General features: G+C 35.6%; 1 protein-coding gene across 2 annotated transcripts in view; it reads right to left on the reverse strand.

Moving 5' to 3' along the window:
- LOC124594988 (carboxypeptidase M) overlaps positions 1-14,091 on the reverse strand; it is a 298,860-nt gene that overhangs the window by 16,940 nt on the left and 267,829 nt on the right. For both annotated transcript variants that reach the window (XM_047133530.1, XM_047133539.1), the window contains exon 9: positions 12,691-12,783. In XM_047133530.1, the coding sequence (XP_046989486.1) occupies positions 12,691-12,783 (93 nt within the window). The remainder of the gene's footprint in view (positions 1-12,690; positions 12,784-14,091) is intronic.

Genomic DNA, 14,091 nt, shown 5'->3' on the forward strand with positions numbered 1-14,091 from the left:
TAATGGACTGCAAGCCTCTCATCAGGTTATTACACCCAGCCAAACCTGTGCCCGACTGGACAGTGCCAAAATTTCAAAAATGGGCGCTTTCCCTGGTCATTTTCTATCACCCCACAACACACCATGCTAGTGTGTATACTTTATCTTGTCTTCCCGTCAGATCAGATGCAGAACTGATTCTCCTGAGGAAGCTTGCTTCCACATTGACCATGTCAATTAAGCCACCATTGAATCACCATGACCATGGGGCAAGATGGGGCTCCTTTGCCAATTCATTCAGTCAGGCAGGCCTATTGGAAGGATAGGAATTAAGCTTCCCAGTGAGTCTCATTGGTTTTGGTTCTTCCATCAGGATGCATTTTCAGTCCAGAATAGAGTTGTGCTCTTACACACACCAAATCAACAGACCTGGTTGCTGATCCTGGCATCTCTGTGGCAGGAGGGGTTGGAATTACTTCATAAAGGACATTGAGAAATCATTTGTATGAAGCAATTGGCCAAGTGGCACCACATGTGGCTAGGGATGGACAAGGACATTGAAAACATGATTGTGCATTGCAAGGAGTGCACTGAGAACATACCTGCTCCCCCCTGGCAATGAATTCAACATCAATTTTCCAGGGAAATTTTGGGGTTTGCAATGGCTTGTTGTCATGAACACTTTTTTCCAAATTTCCTTAATGTTGACCAGCACATTTCAAGTTTTAGCAACTATATTCTGTCAGGAAGGATTACCAACCATTGTATCTGGTAAGGGCCCACAACTCATTTCAACAGAATTCGTATCTTTCTGTAATGCTAATGGCACCCCCCCCCCCCCCCATATCAGATCAGCACCTTCCTTATCACAATCTAGCTGTAAAGCAGAACAATTTGTTTGTACCATCAAAGCATAAAATTCGAAATTAAGGCTGTCTCACTCCAAGGAAAATGCTCTGCTTCTGTTCTTACTGACATATTGTACGATGCACCTTGGAGATATGTTCCCGGCTGAACTTCTACATGGCAGGTCTCACCAGACTACACTGCATCTCCTCTTTCCTCCACATTCTCCAGGTGCTCCTTTGTCCCCCTTGAAATTCCAAGCCTATGCCATGGTGTATTTCAGGGTTTTTGACAGTGGTCATTTGTGGGGACCTGGGATCATAGTCTGACTTGTGTGTCTACCGAGATGCCCATGGACCAGGACTTGCAAATGTCATCACAGGACTGCTTCCACCAAGGCAGCTAGAAGGCACATACCACCTCTGGTTTTTCTTCTGGTTTTTCTAGGGGCCTGCGCAGTGAATGCTGGAATGTGGGTCAACTATGCCTGCACCCAGCTCTTGGTTTAACCTCATCACCCTGCCTCCAGCCCTCCCCACCCTCATCATGGCCCCTCATAGTACACCACAATGGTGAGGCATCTGATGTGGGGGGGAGTGTGGTATCATCAATTTGTACTTCATGATGCGTACTGCCAAACGCCCACAGCACACAACGTCACACAGCCAATGACCAGCCATACCTGGTTCATATGTAGTGTCACCCAACTATATAGTGCAGGCATAGCCTATGGACATAGTAATGCAGCAACACCTTGCTCGTTTACCCATGTCAAACAGCAGCATGATGGTACTGCACCAATCACACAGTATCACGTCATTATAGACTCATTGACACCAGACATACTCCTACACTGCCAGGGCTTTGTAAGTGTATATGGAACCTCAGGCCAGGCAGTCTCATCTTGGACTTCACTGCTGCTGGTATTCCAATGCCATGTCATTTAGTTTGCCCTCATCTGTATTTCAACTTCACTTGGAAATGGACTATTCAGGGATTTTTACTACTTGCCACTTTAGCCATCAGATTCATCCACAGACTTTGCTGATTTACATCCCAGTGACAGTGCTAGCTCCATCACTGAAGTGTTGTATGTATCTTCACTTGTAGAGGAATAAACCTTGTTGATTACTCATGCCGTCCGTTATTTGTTGTTATCCCATTTACAGATACAACAAATGTTGTGGAGAGCAAGCCAAGAAGAATTCAAGTGTATTATAGCGCATAGGGTTGAGCAACATGGTATAAGTCATTACTCTGCAGCATATTTTGATTTCATGTATGTGCAAAGCTATGCACTTTTGAACAGATATCCTTTATGTTTGAGTTTCATACAGCTTTTTTCCCCGATATTCTAAGCCCACATAAGTCTGCAGACTTGTGGGTGGTGCAAAAACATTTTTAAGCAGTTTATTGTATTTGTTTTTCAAAAGCACTTCATAAGCAATTTTTATATTGTGTACTGTCTCAAATATAATACCAGGTTAAGTCCAGTATTCTTCCTCATACTCGTATAATTTAATTTCACATAAATTATGACAGGTTACATTCTTTAGGAACTTAAAGATGATAAAAGAGTAGGGACTGACTCCACTGTCATGCTTCACTACTGTAAACTGAAAAATGTTGAAAAATACATTTTTTCATCTGTACTAAAGAAGAACAGTAAAAAGTGAACTGTATCTTGTAATTTTCTTAAATGTTTTTGTGTATTTACAAAGCAATAAATGAAAGAGAGTAATAAAAGTAGTCGATTAGTATTTCATTATTATTTTTTATTTAAAATGGTAATAAAAAGGAGTCTTACATTATATATAGACAGATTACAATAAATATAATTATATACCTGAATGGTTTTGGAAATGAAAAAGATCAGAGTATTATAGTTTTCATTTGGTACAACAGGAAGATCACATACAACTATATTTTCATCAGAACTATGCTGCATGTAATGCTATGAAAAAGAGTGTGTTGTGCAGTTCTGAAGTAATCCAATGCAAGATGTGAAACTAAGTATATATTTCAACTGCATGAGATAGTTCATAGTACTGAGTAAATGCAAAGAAAGACAGGCATGCCGTGAATGAATGTACTGCGTAATAAATTTTAGCTGTTCATTTGTACACCTTCTCTTAAGTTTTCATAAAAGTCACATGCATAGTAACATGAAGATATCATTATGTCATATTAGAAAAAGAATATTAAAACAAAAGAAATTCCACAATGGAAACAATTACCAAAAAGGTGGTACGGCAACCTCTCATCTGAAATTAATTGATGGGTGGCACACAGACACGTGCAACAGCACACACATGTCACTAGCTTTCAAGCTACCACTTGTTTTCCATTTTAACTATACACTTTCACGTAAAACAGAGACAGTGTTTTGGTGTCTGTGTGTTAAGTGCATGAACATGGAAAAACTGTAGTAGTTAAAAAGCTGGTGACATACCTGTGATGTGATGTGTATCTATATGCCACCCTCAGCTTCAGGTAAGTGGTGCCAATCCGCATTTTTGATTTGAAAGGAAGTAGAAACATGAAGAAACAGTAAAGATAGGTAAAAGGTATCCTTGTTGTGAAATTCAATTATAGTTTGCCAAACTGAATCATTTAGAAATGTTAACTGCAAAGAGGAGGATTACCACACACCTTAGTAATTGAGCAATAATAAAGTGCACTGATTAGACCATGTGGATTGAAGAAATGTTTTGAGTTTGGCAGTGTCTTATTTGAAGTACAAGAACAACAGCAGTAGGCTACTGTGCAATTAACTAGCACAGAGTTTATAAAAGTCAGGTTAGCTGATCGTTTAGTGTTGGACCACAAAATGCAGAGACAAATGAGTGGACTACAATAAAATGAGAAACAAGGGTGTAACAATTCAATGTATAAAATTAAAAATTGGCAGAGAGAGAGAGAGAGAGGGAGAGAGAGAGAGAGAGAGAGAGAGAGAGAGAGAGAGAGAGAGAGAGAGAGAGAGAGAGAGAGAGGATGAACCAACACAAGTAGTATTTTAAAAAGCAAGCAGTGTATACAGAACACGGAAATAAGCGCGAATTTGTAGAGGGGACAATGTTTAACATAAACATATGAGAGATAAAACGAACAATCGAAACCCTAGATTGGATATCAACAACGCAAGGAAAAGATAGATAGCTACTTACCAGAATGATTCTGGTCCGAGCTTCCAGAGTTGGTAGTCATGTGTGCATGAGGTGCTTACTTGTATGAATGAATTGTGTGTGTTTCTCTTTCCTTTTCTGATGAGGCTGTGGTCAAAAGATAATATGTAAGTGTCTTTTAATTGTGCCTGTCTGCAACCTAACGTGTCATCTTTATGGTAAGTAGCAATCTACCTTTTTCTTACATTGTACATGAAAGATAAATTAAATAAAGTGTGAGAAATGCATAACAGCTTGAAAGGAGGAGAAAAACTGAGGACACATCAATGTCAGCATTAAATGAGATGTATTGGATATCAGTAACAGCTGTAACAATTGAGCCATAAGGGACTAGAGAGGATGGAAATCATTTTGGTGGTGGATAGCATGTCACATTCTTGTGATGACACACATGACTTTCTTTTAGCTAGTGATTCATGTTCATTTGTCAGAGACATTTCAACAGCATTTTCTCATTTAAAAAGCTGTTGGTTGGTTCTTGATCTTATATTTTCTTCTTACCCCACTCATTGCTCATTGTGTTAGAACAACTATTTGTCCTTCTGTTTCATCATAAGTACCTTCAGGTTTGAATGATGTTAATATAACACTTGAAATTTGTGACTGAAGCTGCAGATACAATCAAATCCACATGCAGAATTTTACATTTTCTGAATGTACATTACCATCTGAGGATGGGCTCTCTGTAGATACACAGCTTCCATAGTACCTTTATGTCCATTCTACTGCTCATAGCTCTAGGATGACAAGTAAATCATTTATTGCATTAGCAAGAAACTTATTCTTTGCTGGTTCTTGTCACTGTATGAATGTCACCCATTCTGTGTGTAGTGGGATTTTAAACTCTGATTCTGAATGATATTATTTCTGTTGCTACCTTCATACACAATTTCTTTGTTATTGTAGAATAGCTTTATCTCATTACTAATAGTTCTAGATTTTGACTATTCAAAATGCAGCATCTACTTCTGAGCACTCTTTATCATGAGTAAATATGAACACATTTGGATGGTTTCATACTTTTTCGAGGAAGAGCTGACAGACTCAAAAACTCATAGAAACATGTTTTACTTTATTTTATTATTTTCCAGAGTTGTAGCATAGTAGTAGTAATCAAGTAGCAGCAGGAGAACAAACTTATAAAAGCTATTACATATGCAAGCTTCTTTGGAGCCAGTGGTTCCTTCTTCTGGCATAAGGGTTAATGGAGAAGGAAGAGGGATGAAGTACGGCTGGTGAGGTTTAGGAAAGGGGGTAGAATTCAGAATGTCACCCAGAATCCTGGATCTCATCCGACTGAGAGTTCTGGATGATGTTTCCAAATTCTACCCATTTTCCTAAAATTCACCAATCCTTCTACTTCACTCCTCTTTCTTCCTCTTCAACCCTTCTGGCAGAAGAAGGAGCTGGTGGCTCCAAAAGTTTACACACGTAATACATTTTATGTGTCTTCTCCTCCCACCACTTGGTGAGTACATTTTTCATCTATCCAATGCATTATATTTTGCAAAAATTTTTATTTTTGTTGATACTGTGACAATACTGATATTGCTTTGTATTTCATTTGTGTTTATACTTGTACAAAATATTTTTTATCTGATGCTACAAGTGAAAAGTATACTAGTCATGGAGAAGTTTCCTCCATGGAAATGAAAGTGAAAGGGAATGGAACAAAGAGTGTTCTATAGAGGTTACTCATTATTATCACCAAGAAAAATAATTTTGATTGAGGACTTAATGTCATGTCTCTCTTCCTCCCACTTATTTTTCAAATATGACTTTTATCTCCTAAAAGCAAACTGCTAATTTTGAAAGCTTGCACAAGGGAGTTTGTATTTCATTTCTTTCATCTTGCCTTTTAACTATCTTTACTGTACCACTCTAAATATTGTCTAATCAAATCAAACTATTACATGCATGGACTGCAATGAATATTTGCTGTCAACCAATCTGATAAAAATATATCCTTGCCAACACAGATACACCTTTGTTATGCATGGTACAAACAAATCTATCTTTATGCTAATGAAATTCAGATCTGCACAACTAGTTGAGATCTACAGTAATCTCTACAATTACCACTTCCATACTATTCACGATATGTTAAAACTGTAAAATACAAACAAAAGGAACATGAACTCTTTTAATTTTGGTAAGATTAAAATATAATGATTTGAATAAATGACAATGTAGTACCAAAGACAAGTTGTTCCATCTGAGTTACCTGCCCTATCACATTAAAAATTAACATTGTGATCTCACATTAAGTTATATTTTTACAGAAAAAAGGTTGTCAGTCTTCTGAGAATAAAGCGTACTCACATATTCAAGTTAAAATTAATGTCTAGGCATCATCACAACTACAAATTAGTGAATGTTTCTCTCATTTTGATCCCAGAATTTAGTGGAGAGAATGTGATGAGTTCAAATAAAGCAATCCACATACTAAATTAGATTTAGTCATTTCTGCAAAATTAACCTCTATGAGAGAAAGAATTGGAACTACAACATCTGTCATATTTTTAAAATATTATGTTAATGCAATGTTATATACAAGTATGTTATTTCAATGCTAACCATAACAGGCACAAATTTTAGAATAGTACAAGTGCAGTGTGCATCTCATTAATCAAATGTCATAATGGTGACTGTAATTGTGTCTACTGCTTCATTCTTAAATATGTTGACAATGAGTATCTATTGTAGTTGTTTTTCTCCCAATTTCTCCATCCTATTGCTCAATGTTTTTTCCCCCACAGTGAGTTATCTGTAATTTGTGCTTGTGCTTTTGTGTGTGTATGTGTGTGTGTGTGTGTGTGTGTGTGTGTGTGTGTGTGTGTGTGTTATGAATTTGATTAAATGTTTTTATTGCTTTCTTTCATCATCTTTTTTTGTTAAATTGTGTCTTCTTTCACATCATACTGGATATAAAATAAATTTCTAGTCAACTAATCTACAGTATATTCTCTACTTAAATGTAGTGGTTGTGTGTTCTAAATATTTTTTTGTCATTATTTCATAAAAGGAGAAGCTCAACAAAAGTATTTACAAATTTGATATAAATATATCAGATTTAAAAATTCTGACTTTGTTGTCCTTCACCATTACAAACAGTTTCCATTTTTAATTTTTACATGCATTCCAGCATAAAATTATCAACAAGGCATTTATTCTACATTTCAGTTTACAATTACTGCATCTCTTCTTAAATTTGTTTCACAAAAATATAACAGTTCAAAAATTGTGGTAAGACAACCATTCACTAGCTGTGAAGTATTTTAAAATTAGCGTATTACCCGGGACCAGCCCGGGCTGGTGTTGCATGAGCCCTGAGTGCATGTAGGGGTGAATCAACAGTGTGGTGGTGGTCTCAATATAAGGTGGGACTTACAGGACCAGTAGTGCACATTTGACTATATGGCTGCAGTATATGCATTTGAGTTCTCATAAGTGGCAGGACACTTATTAAATGTTGCTCACTATGTAGACAGCAATTGTGATTGCGATGGCCCTTATGTTACATGAAAATAATATCTAATGAAAATATTTTACCCACCACTTCAAAAAATACAGTGCAGTCAATTGGTCTACTTTAATATAAGACAGAGTTCATGTAAAAGATCACTTGCAGATGAATCAATCATGCAGCAATGAAGGCACATGTGGGATGCTTTTCTCAAGATCAATTATGTGAACTTAATACATAGTTAAAAATTATTTTGCAGGATGTTGGCACCATATAATCCTGTAATTGCTATGAGTACCATAAATAAATCAGTAAAAATGGAGAAAATTCTTTGTCTTGGCAGCACACATCCTTATAAAATTAGTGAAAAAAAGTTCCTCACACTGATTCATTATTAGCTCTCTGTAACATATCGTGATGTGTAGACCAGCAATGAGGAGCTTTTCTTCACTAATTTTATAAGGATGTGTGCTGCCAAGACAAAGAATTTTCTCCATTTTTACTGATTTACTAATGGTACTCATGTTTTTACTAATCTTGCATTACTCCTTCATTTAAAAGGCAACCACTTTACATTTATTTCAGTTCTGCTGACCATGCATTTCATTTTGCTCTCTAACTCATATCTGATGTAAACAAACTAATTTAAAGTATTGCTTCTGAAACTTTCTGTGGTACAGAGTTATGATTGCTTTTCAAAATACATATTTCCAATGCAAGCAAGAAGCACTGGCAGATAATTTTCTACATGCAGCTGTGAGAGCACCAAACTATTCTGTAAAATATCGCAAACATGTTACATAATTTCAGATACATTCCAGACCTAGGTATGTATCCCTATAACCCTTTTCACTTTGTGATTAAAACTTTGACTACTGACATACGCCATGAGCTCTCTTGCATAAGTAGCTAAACAATCTCTGCAAGAGTAATAAGTGAGCACATAAAAACTATTTTTAAAGCAAAAAGATTAAAGAAAATTGTCAGAAGCCACAAATCACTAGCCAATCATTTGACTACAGGAGAAAACTAGAAAAAGAAACGAGTAGAGATATGGCAGAAGGAAAGTAAGTCACCTACAAAATAGATGCAATATGGAAACACTGCATGACAGAATGAAATTGCAGTACTGAAGTTTAACACTCTATTTTAAAGAATATATCTAAATTAGCCCACTCAACTTTACAAAGTATTAACTATCATGGGTAGAAATGAGTCTGAAGTAGGAAAAAAATGTAAAAAAATGAAACCGAGAGAAGCTGGAAACAAAAATCAATGTGATGTATAGGACATACAATCATTCTTTATGAGGATAAGTGTATCATCAAAGTATTATCACAAGAAATGCTAATATTAGGCAACACTGCCATTGCATTCCAGTGAAGAGTCACTTAATTATATTTGCTGTCAAGGCTATGATTTTCCATAATCAAAGGAGCCAGAAAGACAGATAAAGCACATGAGTGGATGATGTGACCTGAGATATAAGAAAGGAGTTATAGAAGATGGAAAATAAGAGTAAGATTATCTGAGTGCATCATTGTTCCCTTATGATGTCAAGAAGTTGTAAACCTGTCCTATGAAGAAGCGAAAAGATCAAGATCTTTGATGAGGTTAGCTTTATTTAAGACAAAGATCTTTAAATACTCAATATAACTAACTATTAAATTCATTGTCAACAGCTGCATTATCAGTGTAGTGCTTAAAAAATTATCTCATGTTATACTGACCTTATTGATTTTCCATGATAAACTATGTAGCACTGATCTCATTGCTTAGTGAACCACTAGAGTAGGGTTTATCAATTACTTACTCTGCTAATTAACATTCTTTCCTTATATTGTGTTCTGAAAATAGGTCATATATTATATACTGCTGTTTACAGCCTGCAGAGAAGGAAAGAAAGAGAGAAAATCACAGCAATGACAGCTATATCAAAGCAGAGGTAGAAGAAAAAGTTAACAAACATGTTTAAGAGTGAATTAAACATTTACAAGGTGTATGGAGTACATAATAAATAATGGATATGGCAGAGACGTATTTGGGGAACTGGAGCAATAAACCCAAATATTGTGACCCACTTCTCTCTATTACTGATGGAATGAAATGGGGCAGTGTTTGAAGCACAGGACTCACATTCAGGAGGAGTGGGAGTCAAATCACTGTCCTCCCAGCTATATTTACATTTTCTATGGTTTCTTAGAAAAAGCATGGTTGATTTTAGAGTCTATCCTTATCAATTCCAAACTTGAGCTTCTTCTCTTATAATTTTATTACCAACAGTACATTTCATTCTAAGCTTTCCTTACTTTGTCCTTCATTTGTTTCTTCCTTTTTTCTGTAATTCATCTAACTTCATCTAATTTCTTTTTGTATTTGTATCAGTCATCATGTTCTTTAATTTTTTGCCTCTGCTTTATTTAGAAATAGAGAACAAATGAGTTTTTCCATTCATTAATCACTTCAAAATGTTTCTTAGCTGTTGTCTTTAAACAGGGACAATAAGCAATAACTTTAACATTAGAGCTAATTTTGTCATTATTTTTTATCTATTTTGGTTTTATTTTATAATAGCTCATTCTTCTTCCTTGTTCTTTACGTCTGCCTTGTTATGCAACAAGAAAGAATAATAAGGAAAGAGATAACAAAATCTACCAATGAAAGTAAGTACAGTAAGCTTTAAAAGACACTAAATTGTGCCAGAACAGTAATATAATCAAACATTTAGTGTGGCTGAAATCCAGAGTGAGTGGAGGATCATGTGACCAACAACAAGCTATGATATGAGTGCCAACTGAAACTGACATATAAAAACATTCTTGCTGAGAAACCTCCATGATGATAGTATGCTCAAGCATTACATGTAAAAATTAGAGAAGACTCTCAGTTAATTTCACTGATGCTTGAATAGTTCTAGCATCATAAAGAAATGTCTTGAGCTCTAATTGTTTCTGCAGAGAAGGTATTTCACAACATTAACAGTATACTCACACAAAAAATGAGGTTAGAATTAGTAGTTTATCTCAAGCCAAATTCTTCAGCATACTGTGAAAAGAAATGAGAGTCATATGCTATAAAGCCTTTGGATATACTGAAGTTTTACTGAATAATGGAGAAAATACGGTATTTATTGGTATTTCCATAAAAACCCATATTTCTGAAATTTGTCTGCTTATTGTGTGTTCAAAATATTTTGAGTCCTCTTCAAGAGCATTTTTTTCAATTGATCTTCAAAATGACATACACTTCACCCTACATCCTTTGCTATTTCTTCCATATAATCATTCATCCATTTTCATCTTTAATTGTTGTATATTGTTCCAAGTTCCACCTCAGTTTCAGCTGTTGTTTAATGTATTGTTGAGCTTACAAGAGTGATATACCTTGCATTATAGCAAGTTTGTCATTATGTTTGTTCTACACATTTTAAAAAATCATAGTGACATACTCATGCTTTGATAAAAACTGGAAGGAGAAAGCTGAATAGGTAAAACATCTCTCATGAAACTATTTTCATATCATTCTGCTTTTAATCCTTCTTCTTTTTTTTTACTCTTGAGAAAAACATCTAACTCTCCAAGCTAGACGGCATTTGCCTGTTCACTTGCTTTCCCACAAAATTCTGAAATTAATATGATTTTTCTACTTATCTTTGTTTTACTAATGATTTACATACTCTTGCACTCATTTTACATAACCAGGCTACAGATTCACCTAACAAGTACGATGCTTTCATGAAATACTGCACATAATTCCAATAAATATTCTCTCTCTCTACCTTTTCTTCATTTCTATCTCCTCATTTTTTAAAAATCTGATCATTGTCTATTCCTTGAGGATACTCCCAACAGAAGTTTTGGATATATAATTTGGATGAGTTCTATTTGTGAATTCATGGTTCGTATAATGTCACTAATAAGAGTTACATAACTTTATGTGTCTCTTGAAGCTGTTGTTTCAGAAATGTATAATATATATCATATAGAGTTACAACTACAACACAAGAATCTTTTCATAGTGCAAGATAAAGGTAACCACTCAATGAGGAGTCCAGCCCAGCATGGGTTATGATGATGAATGTTAGAGATGAACTGTGTAAGCCACAGACATGGCATAACAAATGTTATTTTGGTAACATGGCAAGTGAATATGTGAATGGCAAATGAATGTGTGAAGCTATTCAGTGTACTAGTTGCAGCAGCCTTTGATATAATTCATGGCGCTGATTACTTTCACATCAAAGTTCTGCTGCAAAAATTGTGTCACCTTTTACAGATGATAACTTGTTTTTTATTTTAATTTTTATTGTTTTATTTTTGAAATGTAAGGGATTGTCAGCATCCCACAGCAACCTTCATAACCTTCACATTTTCAGTGATCTTTATCCATTTTTCTCCATTTGTGTTGTAACATTTAGTAAACATTATCTGCCATATCTCTCTCAGGCCATCATTTTTCCTCAGTTACTTCTTACCTTAATAAGTTATTACAGTCTAAATTTATATAATTATTTTATTGGTGTTCTTATTTTTTCAGCTATCTGTTTATTTATTCTTTTTCTGTGACCCTAAGCTTTTTATTTGCTTATTGATCCATTGACATCGGAACAATTAGAAAGTAAATATTCAGTCTCGTTGCTTGGTCTTCTGATTTTCATATGAGTCCTAGTATGTAACTTGGTGATAGTGGCTGTTTTCAGGAAGCATTCTTTCTCAGATAACAGATGAACTAACAAAACTTTCTGTCTAAACTTTTGCCACATTATCAGCTTACTAGCTCATCACCATGGCCACCCTTTATATAGAAAAATTATTGATTTTATTTTTTGCACAATGTCATATTGCTGCAATACAGCAAAGTTGTCTGCATACTGAGCATATTACTGAAGAAACCATGATATGACTAAGATAAATTATGTGCTAAGGCCACTAGACACACCAGGAAAGAAGTGATGGGATGATAGTAAACGAAATGTTGGTTGGTATTTGCCCCAGCTTTATTTTCATAAGAAGCTGGGCTGTAATATGAGTAAGGTGAAAGACGTAAATCATCTGGTTCTCCCCTGTCACCTCCAGTTGTCACTATACTTCCTGGTAGCCTTGGAGGAGCAGGAGCTGCTGCCACTGCTACACCACTTTGGGTATCACCTTGATAAGGGGGCAATGGTCGTGGAGACCCTTTTCTTTGCAGATTAACAACTGGCCCATCACCTACCTTTGCAGGATGCAATGTAACATTGAGAAGTGTTGGATGCTGTTCCACAACTGTGAATTCTAGCTCACGAGGGATGTAACCATCAGCATAAACCTGAAAAGAAACATATTATCTTTTAAAAACTATCTTGTTAGTAATACAATTCATTTTACTACTGCTTTCACAACTACTGAGTAACAAGTGGAAAATGAAACATTATTTCTATTTTTCCCATGCCTTTGTGGTATCCAATGTTCGAAGTTCTTGTTATTCTCATACACAGGTGTTGTGTGCTTTTCGCTGCATGGTAAGAATGAATGTTTTCTAAGATCATGTGTAATCTGCTAAGCAACTTCCATAATGGGTGGTCACTTGATGATGCTTACCAAATTGTTAATTATGCACAAGTGAAGGGACGTATCACTGAGAAACAGTTAATGTAGTGTACAAAAGCAGCTTCTTCCTACTGATATGTTCTTTGACTTGTTTCTCATCACTGATGAGAGTCCTTCATGTTGAATGGAGCTCTTGAGAGATTGTGTTGGAGGAACAAATTGACAATTGATCTGTCTTTACCACTATTGTAGCTTTCTGTTATTTTATGAACTTTGTAAATGTCTTAGTGACCTATAGTTGAAACTATGGTTTGTACTAATTTACCATCCGAGGCTAAATGCTTCATGACTGAGGTTTGAAATGTATGTCATATTTAAATGATATACTCAAGTTACCTTCATTACCTGTATAAAATATCAAGAAAAATAATCAATTTTTGAAAATATAATGTAATTGGACAGATTCAAAAATCTTCTTACCAAGCTTTTAAAAGGTATTATGAATGTAAACTTTTGGAGCCAGTGGATCCTTCTTTTGGCAGATATGTTGTAAGGGAAGGAAGAGAGGTGAAAGAAAAGGACTGGTGAGTTTTAGAAGAAGTGGTAGAGATCAGGAAAGTCACTCAGAAATCTGGGTCAAGGGAGACTTACTGGATGGGATGAGAAGGAAAGACTGATTGTTGGGGACTGCACCAGATGAGATTACTATTAAATAATTGTGCATAAGTTAACAAGAGCGAAAAACTAAGGGCATTGTATGTGATAGAGGTGGGATGGGGTCAGTGAAAAATGGAAAAGTCAGAAAATGAAATGTGTAGAATACTAAAACAGAGTGAAGAAAGGAAAGTTACTGTGAAGAAATGCTGATACTGGAAAAATTTACGTGGAGTTCAGAGAAATGGTGTCTGGATGAAGAATCTGGATGGAAAGTATAGTGAAACTGGCATTGAGGTCACGACTGTCACGTTGTAGTGCATGTTCTGCAACAGGATATTGTGTGCACTCTTTGACTATGTCCACTCACCCTAACTGATAACTTGATCTTAGTCATTATGATGTAAAAGTCCGAACAGTGTGTACATAAAGC

This window comes from Schistocerca americana, chromosome 1, assembly GCF_021461395.2.
Source record: "Schistocerca americana isolate TAMUIC-IGC-003095 chromosome 1, iqSchAmer2.1, whole genome shotgun sequence".
NCBI lineage: Eukaryota > Metazoa > Arthropoda > Insecta > Orthoptera > Acrididae > Schistocerca > Schistocerca americana.